The sequence below is a fragment of the Monopterus albus genome, unplaced genomic scaffold (genome assembly GCF_001952655.1).
Source record: "Monopterus albus unplaced genomic scaffold, M_albus_1.0 scaffold84.1, whole genome shotgun sequence".
Classification (NCBI taxonomy): Eukaryota; Metazoa; Chordata; class Actinopteri; order Synbranchiformes; family Synbranchidae; genus Monopterus; species Monopterus albus.
This window is the reverse complement of record NW_018127964.1, coordinates 1,262,613-1,275,950: the sequence shown is the minus strand read 5'-3', so window position 1 is coordinate 1,275,950 and position 13,338 is coordinate 1,262,613. Positions and strand designations below refer to the sequence as shown.

Here is a 13,338-nt window from a genome sequence, read left to right as displayed (position 1 = left end):
CAGGTCACCATCCAAAGTCCAACTAGGGATTCACACATGTACTCACTGAGCGGTTTTCATAAACTAATGCATACCGAAGTCATGACATAAGGTTTCTGAGGGTTGCACAAGTTGTTCTACCCAAGTCAACAGGTAGCTCCAGCAGCCTCCACCTGACCCTCCCCTCACAACTATTCCTTGTTTCCCCAGTTCCCTATTTGGCTGTTTCGGTCGGTCTGTGGGCGGGTTGCTTGTTTTTGTTACGCACACCCACAGTGACGTGATGAGAAACGGCCTCCCAGTGCGCACAGAGGCGCGGACACACTGATAACAGCGGCGGCTCCTGTGTGTGGCCAGCAGAGACACTTCTCCCTCGGAGGAAGCGACGCACGCCACGCTTTTATTTATCTATTTATTTATTGTTTGTGGAGTATTTAATATATACCTGTCAACGATGAACGGAGTAACGAGGAATCTGTACACATTTGAGGACATCAGAAATCAGGAACATGGAGTAAGTTATTCAATATTCACATATTTGTCAAAGTCCTTGTGTTTGTTTGATGAGTAGGCCTGCGTTGCTGTTTTCTTTACGTGGGCTATTTTAAAAATCCTGAAGGTCTAATTGTTGCCTACTCAAATCTTTCGATGTGTTGCTGTAATAATTCTGAGTTTCAGTTGTTTTTTCTTACACGACTCTGCTGGGCTTTGTGGACTGGAGGCTCAAGGCTCTGTCTGACTGATTCTGTCACTGGCTGAGTGGCTTCATCGGTTTTATGTGGTGTATTTACTTTTAAGCTTTTAGACCTTGTGGTAATTAAAGCTTTAGCCCTCAAGTCCCAACACACACAGACACAAGGCAGCCGCTCAGAATTAGTCCATGTAACATCTGTGTTTGTCACAGGTGCCTTCAGCCGCATCATTTCAGGGCTTACAGTACTAGTTGTGGCAGACAGTGAAGGCAGCTCAGGACCTACAGTATAAAGGCCTTGCTTGTGCACTGTGTGCACCACCTGTGCATGTAAAGTTGTGTTAAACTGGATTAAAGAGCCCACAGCCCCGTGCTTTGGTGCTGGATACTAATAAACCAGTGATCAGAGCAGCTCATGTCACGTACACTGCACGGACCTTCTGCCCAGCCTGTGGCAGTGATGTTTAATCATTTACAGTACTTCACCTAAAAAAAACAACTGTTAACCAGCTCTGTGGTTTATGAGGTTGCAGAGCAACATGACACTTTCACCTTATCAACAGCCTCCTACTGAGCTCAGCACCTGCCAGCATCACAGGGATCGTATCAAATCACATTAAAAGACACTGCAGAGGACACCAACAGTCGTGGTTATGTTAAATAGACTTTACAGAATTAGCACGGAGTCTGAGAGTCATGTGGTCCACTTGTCAGTTGTATAATTATCACTTTATGTTGTATAACTGCCAAAATGGTCAATGTGTACAAAGGGCAGCACCACTCACACACCTCTTATGCTGATTTAACTTGTTCAGGAACATGTCATGAAGCAATATATGAAACTCCATATCTGTTCAGCCTATACAAGATTATGCTTTAACATGCAAATGATAGTGCATTTGCATCAGCATCATACAGGTCATGCATTCATCTTATCAAAGTCAAATCCAGGTGGCCAATAGTCACACATGTAGTGTACATTTCTCATATGGTCACTCAGGTCAGACTAAGCACAGCTGCTGAGGGACTTAATTCTTCTTGTATCATAACATAATGACTGTGCAGGATAGAAGGATTATTCATTAGAAAGTGACACCCGTACTGCAGGTCTATAATTATACTTGAAGTGAAGGAATGTGCCTGATGTTGCAGAGACATTCAGGGTTGTTGTGTTTTTTTTTTTTGTTTTTTTTTTTTTTTTTGTAAGTACAGTTTCTTTCCTGGAACTGAGATGATGCCATCTAAAACAAAATGAAAGGACAGATAGCCCTGGTGCCGTGAGTTTTCAGAGAGATTCAGGGTTGTTGTGTTTTTTTTTTTTGTTTTTTTTTTTTTTTTGTAAGTACAGTTTCTTTCCTGGAACTGAGATGATGCCATCTAAAACAAAATGAAAGGACAGATAGCCCTGGCTTTGAAACTGAAAGTTCTTTTGGAGTTTATAGCAATGGCCGAAATGGTTTTTCAGCTATTATTTGAATTGTATTTGAAACTTGTGATTTCTCCTCAGTGTATCAAGAAGTTTTTTTTCTGTTCAGATACTTCTTACATAATGCCACAGTTATCCCCTCCAGACACTTGGCTTCTCTACACTGTGTGACTTAACACGCTCCCTCTGGCTCTCCTCAGCAGTCACCATCTCAGTCAGGAATGTCTGACATCATCGGTGGGGAATGGGACAAACATGACAAATAAATACATTTATGTAAAGAAACACCTGGATAACGCCAGAGGATGCTTGGTTCACAGGCCACATTGAGCAAAACTATTGTTAATGGTATGAATATGAGAGAAGTCCAGTGTTGTCTGTCACTGTGGGGTTTGTTTTAATGGCAGCTCTCGCTTCATGACTCAGGTCTGTGTTCTCACATGGTGGTAATACATACGCAATACCCCAACACTTCACACATCAGGTTGTCTATTCACTTCTTCCAAATGTACTTGACCTATAATTACCTTAACCATTTAGTTTGTTGACTGACTTGAGAGCCAGGCCTCCATAATTCACATAACAAGACATACAGCTTGATGTAGGGACAGGACATACTTGGTACAGGGCTGCTACTACAGCAGTTTTCATTACTGCCATTACATCAGTTTGCCAATTATTCTTCCATTTTAATGCTTTATCATTTAGTCCCTGAAAATAAAAAAAAGGTGGAACATAAGTTCCCAGAGCCCAAGTTGACATGTTTGTCTTGCTTGTTTTGTCCAACTAACTGACAAAACCCAAAAGAATTTAATTTACTATCTTGTATAACAAAGAAAAGTAGCAAAACTTCACATTTGTGAAGTTGGAACCTGGAGTTGGCGCTGGATATCATTCTAAAATTTTTGATACCGATACCAATACTGATGCCTTGACTTCTGTACCGGTTCCTAAACAGTTGTTATTATTGCAAACCTATTTACCACAGCCTTAAGTTCTGTTAAGATTAACGTTGATAAATAAAAATGTAGGAAACCTTTTTTTTTTTTTTATACTTGATGGTTATTGAAGTAATTCAACTGATGTCATAAAAGTATCGGCGTTCGATACCCAGCACTACCTGTAGTGTGATATTTGGGTGTTACCAAAATAGTTGCCAATTAATTTTCTTTTGACGTAGCACTACTGAAAACTCCTAGGGCCAGGTATTGAACAGTGGCTAAAATATCCTCATTGCACTGAATATCAGTAGCTGTCAAGATTCTTAGTCTTGTTTCTTTGGTCAGTTATTCTCTTATGTAAACATTTACTTAGTTTACACTTTAAACTTTAAGCATAGTTTGTGTTTAGCTGCTTAAACACATCGTTATACTATAGAAGTAAGATGTTGGTAATGAAAGTCTAGCACCTGCGTTGTCGGCTCCCACCTGTTTCCTCACAGGCAGAGGTTGATAATGCAGCAGGACAAAAGACACAAGTGACACCCTATGGAGAAACAGTGAGTAGGACAGAGTGATTTAATGGATTGTGAAGTGGACACAGTCATGTCTTACTAGTTATGAGGACATTTATTGATATTATGTGATCTCTAGACACTAACCTCAACCTATCACATCTAAATGCCTGCCCCTACTCTAAACCTAATTCTACCCTTAACCCTAAAAGCAAGTCTTAACATTCATATAGCTCTCTGAAGTTGTGAGAACTGGTTAAAATGTCCTCATGGCACCAAAATGTCTGCACAACAATGGCAGTGGACAGAAACTGGTCCACACGATGGAATAAAGAAGCTGCGTACGCACACTTTCTTGAGAATTTTGGCACTACACTTGGGAGGCACAGGAGGACCATTTGTGGCCATGTCGGCTGCTGAATTTAACAATCTGAATTTAAATCAGGTGCTGCTTTTTAAAGTGGCACAGAGGACATTGTGTTTTCCCCCTGAATTCAGCAGTTCTGCCTGTTTATCAGCAACATTCCTAGGGAAGGTGTTCACCTCCCAGTGAATTTAACCCAGATGATTTACAGGCCTCCTGATGCCAAAGTCCAAAGCAAAAACATTCTCACCCTTTAAGCCTTCCAGCCTGGCCATGTCCCCTGATCCTTTGTGCCCATTGTCAGTGCACCTAGCAGTGTGTGTCTGCTTAGTTTCAGGTTTCTGCCTTATTATAAAGGTAGGAGGTACTTTGTGCATCAGTGTGTGTATTTTCCCGCGTGTGAGTGGCTGTGTACGTGCACATCCAACTAGTCCTTTTGTTCGTGTTCCTAAGAAGTCTTGTATTACAGGTTGGCTGAGAGGTGGCATGGATGGCATTTTTGTTTGTGTGAATTATAAAAAAGAACACAAACAGAGATACCAGCATGCAACTCGCCAGTGGCAGAGTAAGGATTAGAGTCTTTGTCTGGGTGTCCACAAAAGGCCAGATAATCTGTATAATGATGGATTTCTTCTTAACAAGCACCTCACTGTTCCCCCTTTCCTCTCCTCCTGCTCCTCTCTGGGTCTCCTCTTATCACAGTGCCTTCTTTAGAGCATTCAGGCCTCTGTAATCTGAGAGGAAAACATGTTGAACAAAAGGGGATTTTTTTTCCCCCCTGTTTTTGGTTTCATTTTACTGACTTCTATTTGTTTTATAGTTAGACCCCTACCCTAATCATTAGGCTGTTTCGTTTTTTATTGTTGTAGTTGCCTGTTCATTTTTTTCTGCTCTCTTGTTTCTCAGTCACATCTGTCTCTTTCTGCTTTTTTCCATTACTTTGTTTCCTGAATAGATAACAGCTCATCATAAAGGGCTTTTTTAGTCTGTTTCTTTTAAAACTACAGTATGTAACTTAAGGTAGCGCTAGGATGAAACTCCAAATCAATCCGCTCTGCTCCGTCCAGCATTCCCTGTCCCTGCTCCGCCACGCTCTGCCCAGCTCTTCAGATATGTCATTATGAAAATGCAAAAATGGAAAATGCAACAAAACTTACTGGTCAAGCACAAATAAGTGAAAATCTCTGACTGGTTAGAAAGGTCAGTCCTGCACAAAATCGTGTAGAAACTAATATCTCTGCACTGCTGTTCAATGAGTCTGGGTCACAGGAGGCTTCGACAGCACGTCTCCATATTAAGACAAGTTTTAGAGCAGAGTTCTACAGCAGAGAAACATTTTCTATTGTAGGTTTAATCATAGCACCAATCATAGCATAGCATTGTTATGTTTCCCAAGGCACTGTATCAGACACCAGGGTTTCTTAACAGCAGAAGTGGCTTTATTTGAGTACCACGCCTAGTGTAAACAGCAAAAACAATTGGGCTTTGAGGTTTATTCTTGATGTTTACAGCAGTAATGTATTCTGGAGCTTTTTGTTACATCACATGATGGAAGATGTTCACATTTGACTGAAATTCCAGGTCATTTAGGCTCAGAATACAAAATACTGCAAATGTGAAGACCTTTAATTCTGTGATAACCAGGCAAACTGCATCTACAGACAAACACCAAAAACCTCTAGGGCAGCTACTAAATACTTAAAATGGTTTCATTAGCAACCAAAAAAATTGTCTTTGACAGTCAGTGGCTGGACCTTTTGTGCAGATAAACAGAACATTTTGTGTTGACCGGAATGAGTCTCAACCCCCTCCCTCACATCCGCATGTTTGGCTTTGCACACACACATATATTGGCTGTCACGTCCCACTTCAAACTTTTCCTGTTAAAGTGGCTTCTCTCACGTTACCCAAAAGAAAAAGTTGGAAGGTTTGTGTCTGTAGCTTTTTCAAGTTTTTGTCAAATGTTGTGTGTCTGTGTGGGAGTGTGCGTGTGTGCGTGCATTGTTGTATCTCTTACTTAATCCCCCCTAATGCATTGTTGGTGTGCCAGACAGTTTATGGCTACTGTGAGGTTTTGTTTCCATGGAAATGTTCTGTCACACTTGACATTACATTTTCTGCCCACTTCCCCAGAAATCCACTCAGCGCTTTCAATTGGCTGAGAGCGTCTGGAGACTTTCTGCCAAAATCCCACTGACGTCCATAGTACACAGTTTAAATAAAACAATCTGTCTCTGTGCAGCTGTGAAGAACTTTCGCTTTCTTTCTGACGCTCGTACTCCTGTTTCTCCCCCTCCTCCCCTGTTCATTCAGTGAGTGTGACTCAGTCTCTCCTCCTTCCTCCCCTCCTCAAAATAGTCTTCAAACAGTCTCTCCATCACATCACACGGTCTCTTTGTGGCTTTACTTCATCTTCTCCTTTGCCTTTTTCAGGACGGGTGCAGGCGGCTGCGGCTCACACTGCACAACCAGAGCCAGGCAGCTCAGAGCACAGAGCAGCACAGGGACAAGGTAAGAACGTCCTGCACCTGATAACACACGTTACACTCAGGATTGTAACAACGGGGGAGTAAACAGACCAGGTCTTGGGTTGATGTACAGTGGGAGATGGAGGATAGCGGCAGTGGAAACTTGCGTATAATAACATTTATCATTTTTAAACACAATTTGGATACTTGAGAGAAAAGTATCTGGTTTAAGATAATCTATTATATTTCAATTGACTACATATTTAATGAATGCATGGGGTTGTATTTGAATTAAGACTTAAGGGAGAATAATATGCAATTTGTTTTAATGAGGGGAACAAAACAGTGGCTGTATTTATTCAAAGGTGAAGATGCTCTTATTGAGGCCATATTTGGAGCTGGATGTTTAATCAAAACAGTTTAATCTTCTCAGTGATCCTGAGGAATTGGCTACTGCAAGAGCACACACCTATCACACCACGTCCCTGCGCACAAACCCTAGACACTAATTGCATGTAAACATGCCATAACCTACATCAGCTTTTCATTTGCGTGGTTCTCACACACTAAGAATGTCTCAGACACCCATTGTCCAACCAAAACCAGTGCCAAAGTTGCATAAAGAAGGGACCACCATCTTAGTAAAGTTGCATAACATCTCCCCCTCCCTCTTCTGCATGTCCCTCCCTCTCTCTCTGCTTATGTTTTTGACCAAGAATGTGTACTACTTAGAAGAAACACCAGATGTTTATGGGTTTGTCAGATTATAAAGTCTCACACAAAGTCATAATTTCCTCAGGACACGACAGAGAGAAGCAGTAGTAAATTTTGCAATTTTTTTTAGTTTAATTGCATAATTCGTGTCATATGCTCCTGCCACTTTTCATAGTGATTAAATACATGTACTCTGGGAAGTTCTTGTAAATAATGTGTTGCAATATTGGTCACAAAAAATAATCCGACATTTTCTCTAGTGTTAGCAAAGTACAGTGACCTCACTCAAATATTTGCTTATGATGTTTGGAAGCACATCCAACCACCCATGCTCACAGAACACACTGCTAACTATTCTGTTCTCATCTCCAGCCAATTGGACGAGTGTTTGCAGTGGTGCAGCCAGCCAATGACAGGACAGCTTTGACCCCTGAACCGGTCAAATCTACAGAGGAGCAAGTGGAGGTTATCAAGGTGGGTGTGACAGATGGGAGAAATAAATGGAGGAGTGTAGGACAGTGTTGGTTTTGTGTTTACACTGGTATGTCTCCCTATTCCAGGTGTATCTCGAGGCCCGCAAACAAGAGCAGGAGAAACACCAACAGAGCCTGAAGATGCTGTCAGATGAAGTTTCACAGATACAAGAGGTCAGTAATGCAAAAACACACATGCACGGGACGCTACAGTCTGTCAACCCTGCCCTCCTCACTCCCCTGTTACTGTCTCTCTCTTCTCCTTGTTTCTCTTTGTTGACAAGTAAAGCCTTGTGTCGATCATTCAAGTCTGAAATATTATGAAAGGTCTATGTAAATATCTCAGTGACTCAGCATCATGTTGGATCCACACAGGTGAGGTACTGCCTGAAGACACTGCGGGAGCAGATGGCAGCCAAAAACAAAGTAGGTCTATTTTGAGCTTTTTTTTGTTGTTGCCCTTACCATTGTTAACTTTGCATACTATGTTCGTAATGGCATTTCCTCCACCTTTATTTCCATTCTTTCCTGCCCAACTTCCTCCTTTTCTCTCTCCAGGCGTATACAAACGGGTGGAAAGTCGGTGTTCCCTTTCTGAAGAATATGTCATCTGGCCCAAAGGGAGCAGCTAAAGCTGACGGACAGGTGAGAAGTTTCTCGTGTGAACACCCTCTATCGAAGGTTGTACACTGTAACACCAAATATGCGGGGCTTTTCAGTATCTTGAAGTAATGCACATACAGTATCAGATCTCTCGTAATGTCCCAGTGTGCTTTGTGTGATATCCTGTAAAGTGATCATCTCCCCGAGGTACTCGGGCAGAAGCTGATGTAAAGTTCAACAGGAAGACAAACAAGGATGTGATACAGTACAGGGTGAAAGAGAGGAGTACAATGAGAGTGAGAGAGAACCCCGGGGTGTATGACGTGTGAGAGAGCTGTCCCAGCACATAGTGTTCCTCTGCCTTTGTGCTGAGTTCAGGTCCTCTTCACGGTTGTTGGCATTCCACAGATGCCTTCACCCTTTGATAGTTTTACTGCCATGTTTGAGCCCCGCACTTTTAGCAGCCACTACCATCAGCGGTTTACTGCACGCTCAACAAAACTGACTCCACTGTGTTTGGTTAAAATAATTTTTGTACCATTTATAGCATTGGCCTGTGACTCAGCTATCACTGTCTCTCATAACGGTTGGAAAGGAAAACACTGGTCATGATCCAGCCGCTCCAGTGACGCACACTGACACGCCTGTTTTTTATAACAGGCAAACCACTAAGCTTGAGCTAAATATCTGATATTACATCATAGTATCTGGTCATGTAGCTGCCTATTTGTCATTTTGCCAATATAACATTTAGTTCTTTATCTATCAGGAAGTAGATGATGAAGCAGAGAGAACCAAGCTGCGTGAAGTCAGTAAGCGCTTATATGCACAGCTGCAGGAAGCTGAGAAGAAACACCAAGAGGAGAAAGAGAGGCTGCAGGTAACATATACATTAGTAATGCGTAACAACTGATAATGTACACTTCATTTCAGTTGTACAAAGTTGTCTTTTATACAAACTAAACTCCCGGTTTCCTCCAGGCTGAAGGCAGCAAGCTGAGGGAGCATCTGAGCGACAAGGAGGAGAAGTTGAAGACCACAGAAGAAGCCAGCGAGAGGAAAGACAAGCACATCGAAGAGCTCCAGAGGTTGCTGGGTGGGATGGAGCAAGAGAGCGCCACCCTGCGGGAGGCAATCCGCAACCGTGAGGAGGAGCTCCGCGAACTGCGCAAGATCAGAGAGGCGGGCCAGAAAGGCGACCAGAGGTCAGCAAATACACAGACAAACAAAAATGCTCTTTACCAGTTGGTTTCAGTTCAATCACCACCAGTGTGCTATAACTTTTTGTGTGGACTCTGTAGGGCTGAGCAGTTGGAGAAGGAGGTGGCTGTTCTCAAAGAAAAGATCCACCATCTGGACGACATGCTGAAGAGCCAACAGAGGAAAGTCAGACACATGATTGAACAGGTGAGACGCACATGTGCGAGACTCTGTACAGCAAACACAGTCTCCATATTCATATTTGTTCAGCATTTGCTCACTGATTGTGTGTTCGCTCATCTTCAGCTCCAGAACTCTCGCATGGTGATCCAGGAGAGAGACCGTGTGATCAAAGAGCTGGAGGAGAAAGTGGCGTTCTTGGAAGCTGAGGTGAGGACTGTTTTTTAAAGAACTGAGTGGAATTTAGAGTGAAGCACTGGTATAAATATGGAAGTGAGATGCAAGGAAAAGGAAACACATTCAGCTCAGTCTGATTTCTGCAAAGAGAAATGAGAAGTGAAAGAGAAGGAAATGCAACCACTGTCTGTTTGGTGGCCACTTTTCATACTGGTATTATGTGAACTGACCGCCAATACCACCTGTGTGTGCAGAACCGAGAAATGCATGACCAGATGGACTACTTCCTGGGGGAACAAAGGTCAAATCCCTACTCTTCATCGGAGCATACTCCCCAGATCGTCTATAGGTAACTTAACTTTGCCCTTATTTGTCAGATTTTTTTTTTTTTTTTCAAAATGTAGATCCATTTGCACATCCTAATGGTCATGAAGGGTCACAAGTATGGCATTTCAACATAAATAAAAATATAATCATGTAGTAAATCTTGGCATGAACTGGGCCCCAACTCCCAAACAATGCATGCAAGCACACATATCCACTTGCTAACATTCAGAAATCCACTTAATCTAGTTGTATGGAAGAGTATTAGTGCCACTGTACAAAATTTGAGTTCTGACTTTTTTTCTAAAATCTGAATTCTGAAAAAGCATTAAAGAATTCTGAGCAAAAACAACTATCCATTTTATGGTATCTAAATATGAACAATTCATTTTTCTCTTTCTCTACAGTAAACCACTTAAGCTGTCCTCCTCATCTAACAAACCACTGCCTTTAATGAAAGTCATCGAGATCAAGTCATGAAGTGACTCTGCAGAAGAAAGACAATTCTGGAGTGAAGAGCTCAGAACCACCGAATCTTTTCAATGCAGACTGAAACCAAACAGTAGTGTTGCTACCGTATTAGATCACATAAATCTCTGGAATATCAGAGCTGAACTTCCTGGACTGCAGCTACATCAACACTTCCACTAAACAATTCTAACCTCACACACACATGAAGGAAGAAGTTGGGCAGCGCACACACACTGGGATGTTGTGTGTCTGTGCATAATGAATGGCAGCTTTAATGTAGAAACATTAAGCGTACTGATACCGCTGATATGCATTTGAAGTTTATAATGATGCATACTGTATATGCAAGTATGTCCTTGTCCTTCTGATCACTTTGACCTTTTGAGTTTATGGCATCTGTGTTATTGTATCAAAAAACAACTGTTATGTAGGATTCACACATCTTTTGCCAAAGTGAGTAACAGCGTTATAGGGTCCACATACAGTAACAATAAGCATCAATATATTAACAAAAGGTGTCATTTAAAAAAAAAATGCAATTCAATTTAAAACTCATTAACCTAATAATCCAAATCCTGTGTCCTTCTCACTAGACGCTCCTACTTTCCTTTGTTCCCTTTGCTGAGTGTGCAATGCTCTGATGTGTAAATACGAACTGTAGCCTATATAAGGTTAACACCCTGTGATGGAAAGAGCTGTTTAAAAAATAGCTGGCTTTTAAGTCCCAAACAGCAATATGGCACTTAACGAAACTGTGAAGAAGCGGAAGAAAAAAAATTAAGCTATTGCTGCTTCATAGAAGTGTCATTATTTAAAATATTTCTTGTAAAGCATTTCACTTTCCGGTCACTGTGTATATACATTCATCATTTTGTACATACTAATGAATGCTATTTGATGTTTTAATTCCTACCTAAAACTTTCTGTTCTATTTATTTTTGTTAAAAATAGACCTCTAGACTGATAGAAGTAGATTTTGTATGAAGTACATTCTAATCTATTATCTGTGCTTGTGGCTCTCAAAATAAAATACTGAAAAATGATACAACAGTGCTTCCTCTCTTACTGGAATCAAACCAGTAGATTACTACAAAAGGAGCGCCCTCTGCTGGACACTATTCTCACAAAATACTATACTGTGCTGATTGCATGTAAGAACATTGTACGACAATTTTTAACTGTATGCTACAGTTTTATTTTGAAGGCAACATGTACAGTAAGCAGGTTAGAATACCTCCCTGGGAACCATGAATACCAAATGAGACATCTCAGGCGAGCAGTCTACCTCTAACATGGAAACAAGTGAGAGCCTTCCCTGAGGCTGAGACATATCTCAAATACAGAATACATTAATACTGAATAATGATAAATTACATTGCACTGAGAGACATTAAGTTAATTATGACAACTCGTCAAAACATCTTTAAAACAAACATTTAAGGCTTAAAAAGGCTCCCAGATTCACAGTAACAAAAGAAAAGAAGAGCCATACTTACTGTAGGCACACACAAAACTGGCATCAACTGTTTTAATCCCCTGTAGAGTAACCAGTAACACTAGTAATAACAGCAGTAACTATCAGCATGTTTATATACAGCTGGTTAATTTCAGTAAGTCTGCATAGGTCTTTATACTGTGCAATAAATACTGATTGTCTTATGACAGTGCATAGCCCCATAGCTCTAGCTTTGTTTTGGTCAAATCAACCTTACATACTATTACTTTTCTACACATAAAGAACACTTGTTCACATGCAGTAAGCATAAGCTACACTTAGGTAAAGTGCACTGTACCAGTAGTCTGATATGCACTATAAAGTAATTCAGGTAATACGTGTTAGTATATGAAGGCAGTGTTTTGTCACTTCTCTCTAAAACTATGTGGTGACAGTAACCCTGTCTCTGTCCACAGGCACTTTACTCACCAGTAGCACTACCTTGTCCTTGACCCTTGCTTTGGATAGGTGCCACAGTTTTTCAGAGCGTACTGTCCAAAGTGTCGTAGTTGTCTTTGAAGTTCTTCAGCTCCAGGAAGTGCCTGGGCCTCTTGCTGCGATGCTGCATTGTAAATGTGAGGTAGGTGGCTTGGGTGGGGGAGTTTGCAGGATCTGTGGTACTGGTCAGGTCTTTGGCTGCAGACTGGTGATGCTGGCTTGGAGTGCTGCTGCTGCTGCTTTGAGACTTCACACTGAAACAACGAAGGGAGAAACAGATTGTTCCCAGCGTATAAATAACATTCCATGTTGGATTAGATTCAAAGGAAAGCTGTAAGGGAGCACTGTGGGGAAAGGTTGTGTTTACTCACACAGAGGCCAGTTCAGTTAGGGCTGTCTGATATTTTGTAAATTCTGCTTCACCAAAAGCCTACAGACAAAGACAGGAGCCAAACAAGGGACAACAGTAATTAGATGTTTTACCAGACCTTCACACACCATATCTGCTGTTCAAAACGAAAGGCTGAAAAGAGGGTGTGCATGTTTGTGCATCCTGCTATGCTATGGATGAGAAGAAATACACGATGGGGATATTTATTGACCTAAAAAAAGCATTTGACACAATCAATCATGAGTTATTAATGGATAAGTTAGAAAAATATGGGATCAGATGAATGGTTCTGAAATGGATTAGAAGTTATTTGACACAGGCGTCAATTTGTGAAGTTGGGTGAATACCAATCGAGTGAGCTGGACATTGTATGTGGAGTGCCTCAGGGTTCTGTTTTGGGACCTAAATTATTTATATTATACATTAATGATATATGTAAGGTTTCTGATTTAGTGAAAGTGGTTTTGTTTGCTGATGACACTACCATATGG

General features: G+C 41.3%; 2 protein-coding genes across 3 annotated transcripts in view; one reads left to right on the top strand and one right to left on the bottom strand.

The window, feature by feature from the left end:
* The first annotated feature begins 269 nt into the window (after positions 1 to 269).
* tuft1a (tuftelin 1a) lies at positions 270 to 11,566 on the top strand. The gene is made up of 12 exons (XM_020607177.1): positions 270 to 493; positions 6,347 to 6,424; positions 7,468 to 7,569; positions 7,656 to 7,742; positions 7,944 to 7,994; positions 8,127 to 8,213; positions 8,941 to 9,051; positions 9,153 to 9,376; positions 9,473 to 9,578; positions 9,678 to 9,761; positions 9,983 to 10,077; positions 10,460 to 11,566. The coding sequence occupies exons 1-12, from the start codon at positions 434 to 436 to the stop codon at positions 10,530 to 10,532; spliced, it is 1,158 nt and encodes a 385-aa protein (XP_020462833.1). The 5' UTR covers positions 270 to 433; the 3' UTR covers positions 10,533 to 11,566.
* The window catches only part of ltap1 (lipid transport auxiliary protein 1), a 5,203-nt gene continuing 3,331 nt past the window's right edge, over positions 11,467 to 13,338 (bottom strand). For both annotated transcript variants that reach the window (XM_020607179.1, XM_020607178.1), the window contains exons 6-7: positions 12,828 to 12,886; positions 11,467 to 12,710 (exon numbers count right to left, since the gene is read on the bottom strand). In XM_020607179.1, the coding sequence (XP_020462835.1) occupies positions 12,500 to 12,710; positions 12,828 to 12,886 (270 nt within the window). In that variant the 3' untranslated portion in view covers positions 11,467 to 12,499. The remainder of the gene's footprint in view (positions 12,711 to 12,827; positions 12,887 to 13,338) is intronic.

Excerpts from the sequence above, each read along its gene's own strand:
- tuft1a (XM_020607177.1), top strand. The coding sequence starts at position 434 with ATGAACGGAGTAACGAGGAATCTGTACACATTTGAGGACATCAGAAAT. Across the intron at positions 7,743-7,943 it reads AAGTTTCACAGATACAAGAG|GTGAGGTACTGCCTGAAGAC; the intron begins GTCAGTAATGCA and ends GGATCCACACAG. Across the intron at positions 9,377-9,472 it reads GGCCAGAAAGGCGACCAGAG|GGCTGAGCAGTTGGAGAAGG; the intron begins GTCAGCAAATAC and ends TGGACTCTGTAG.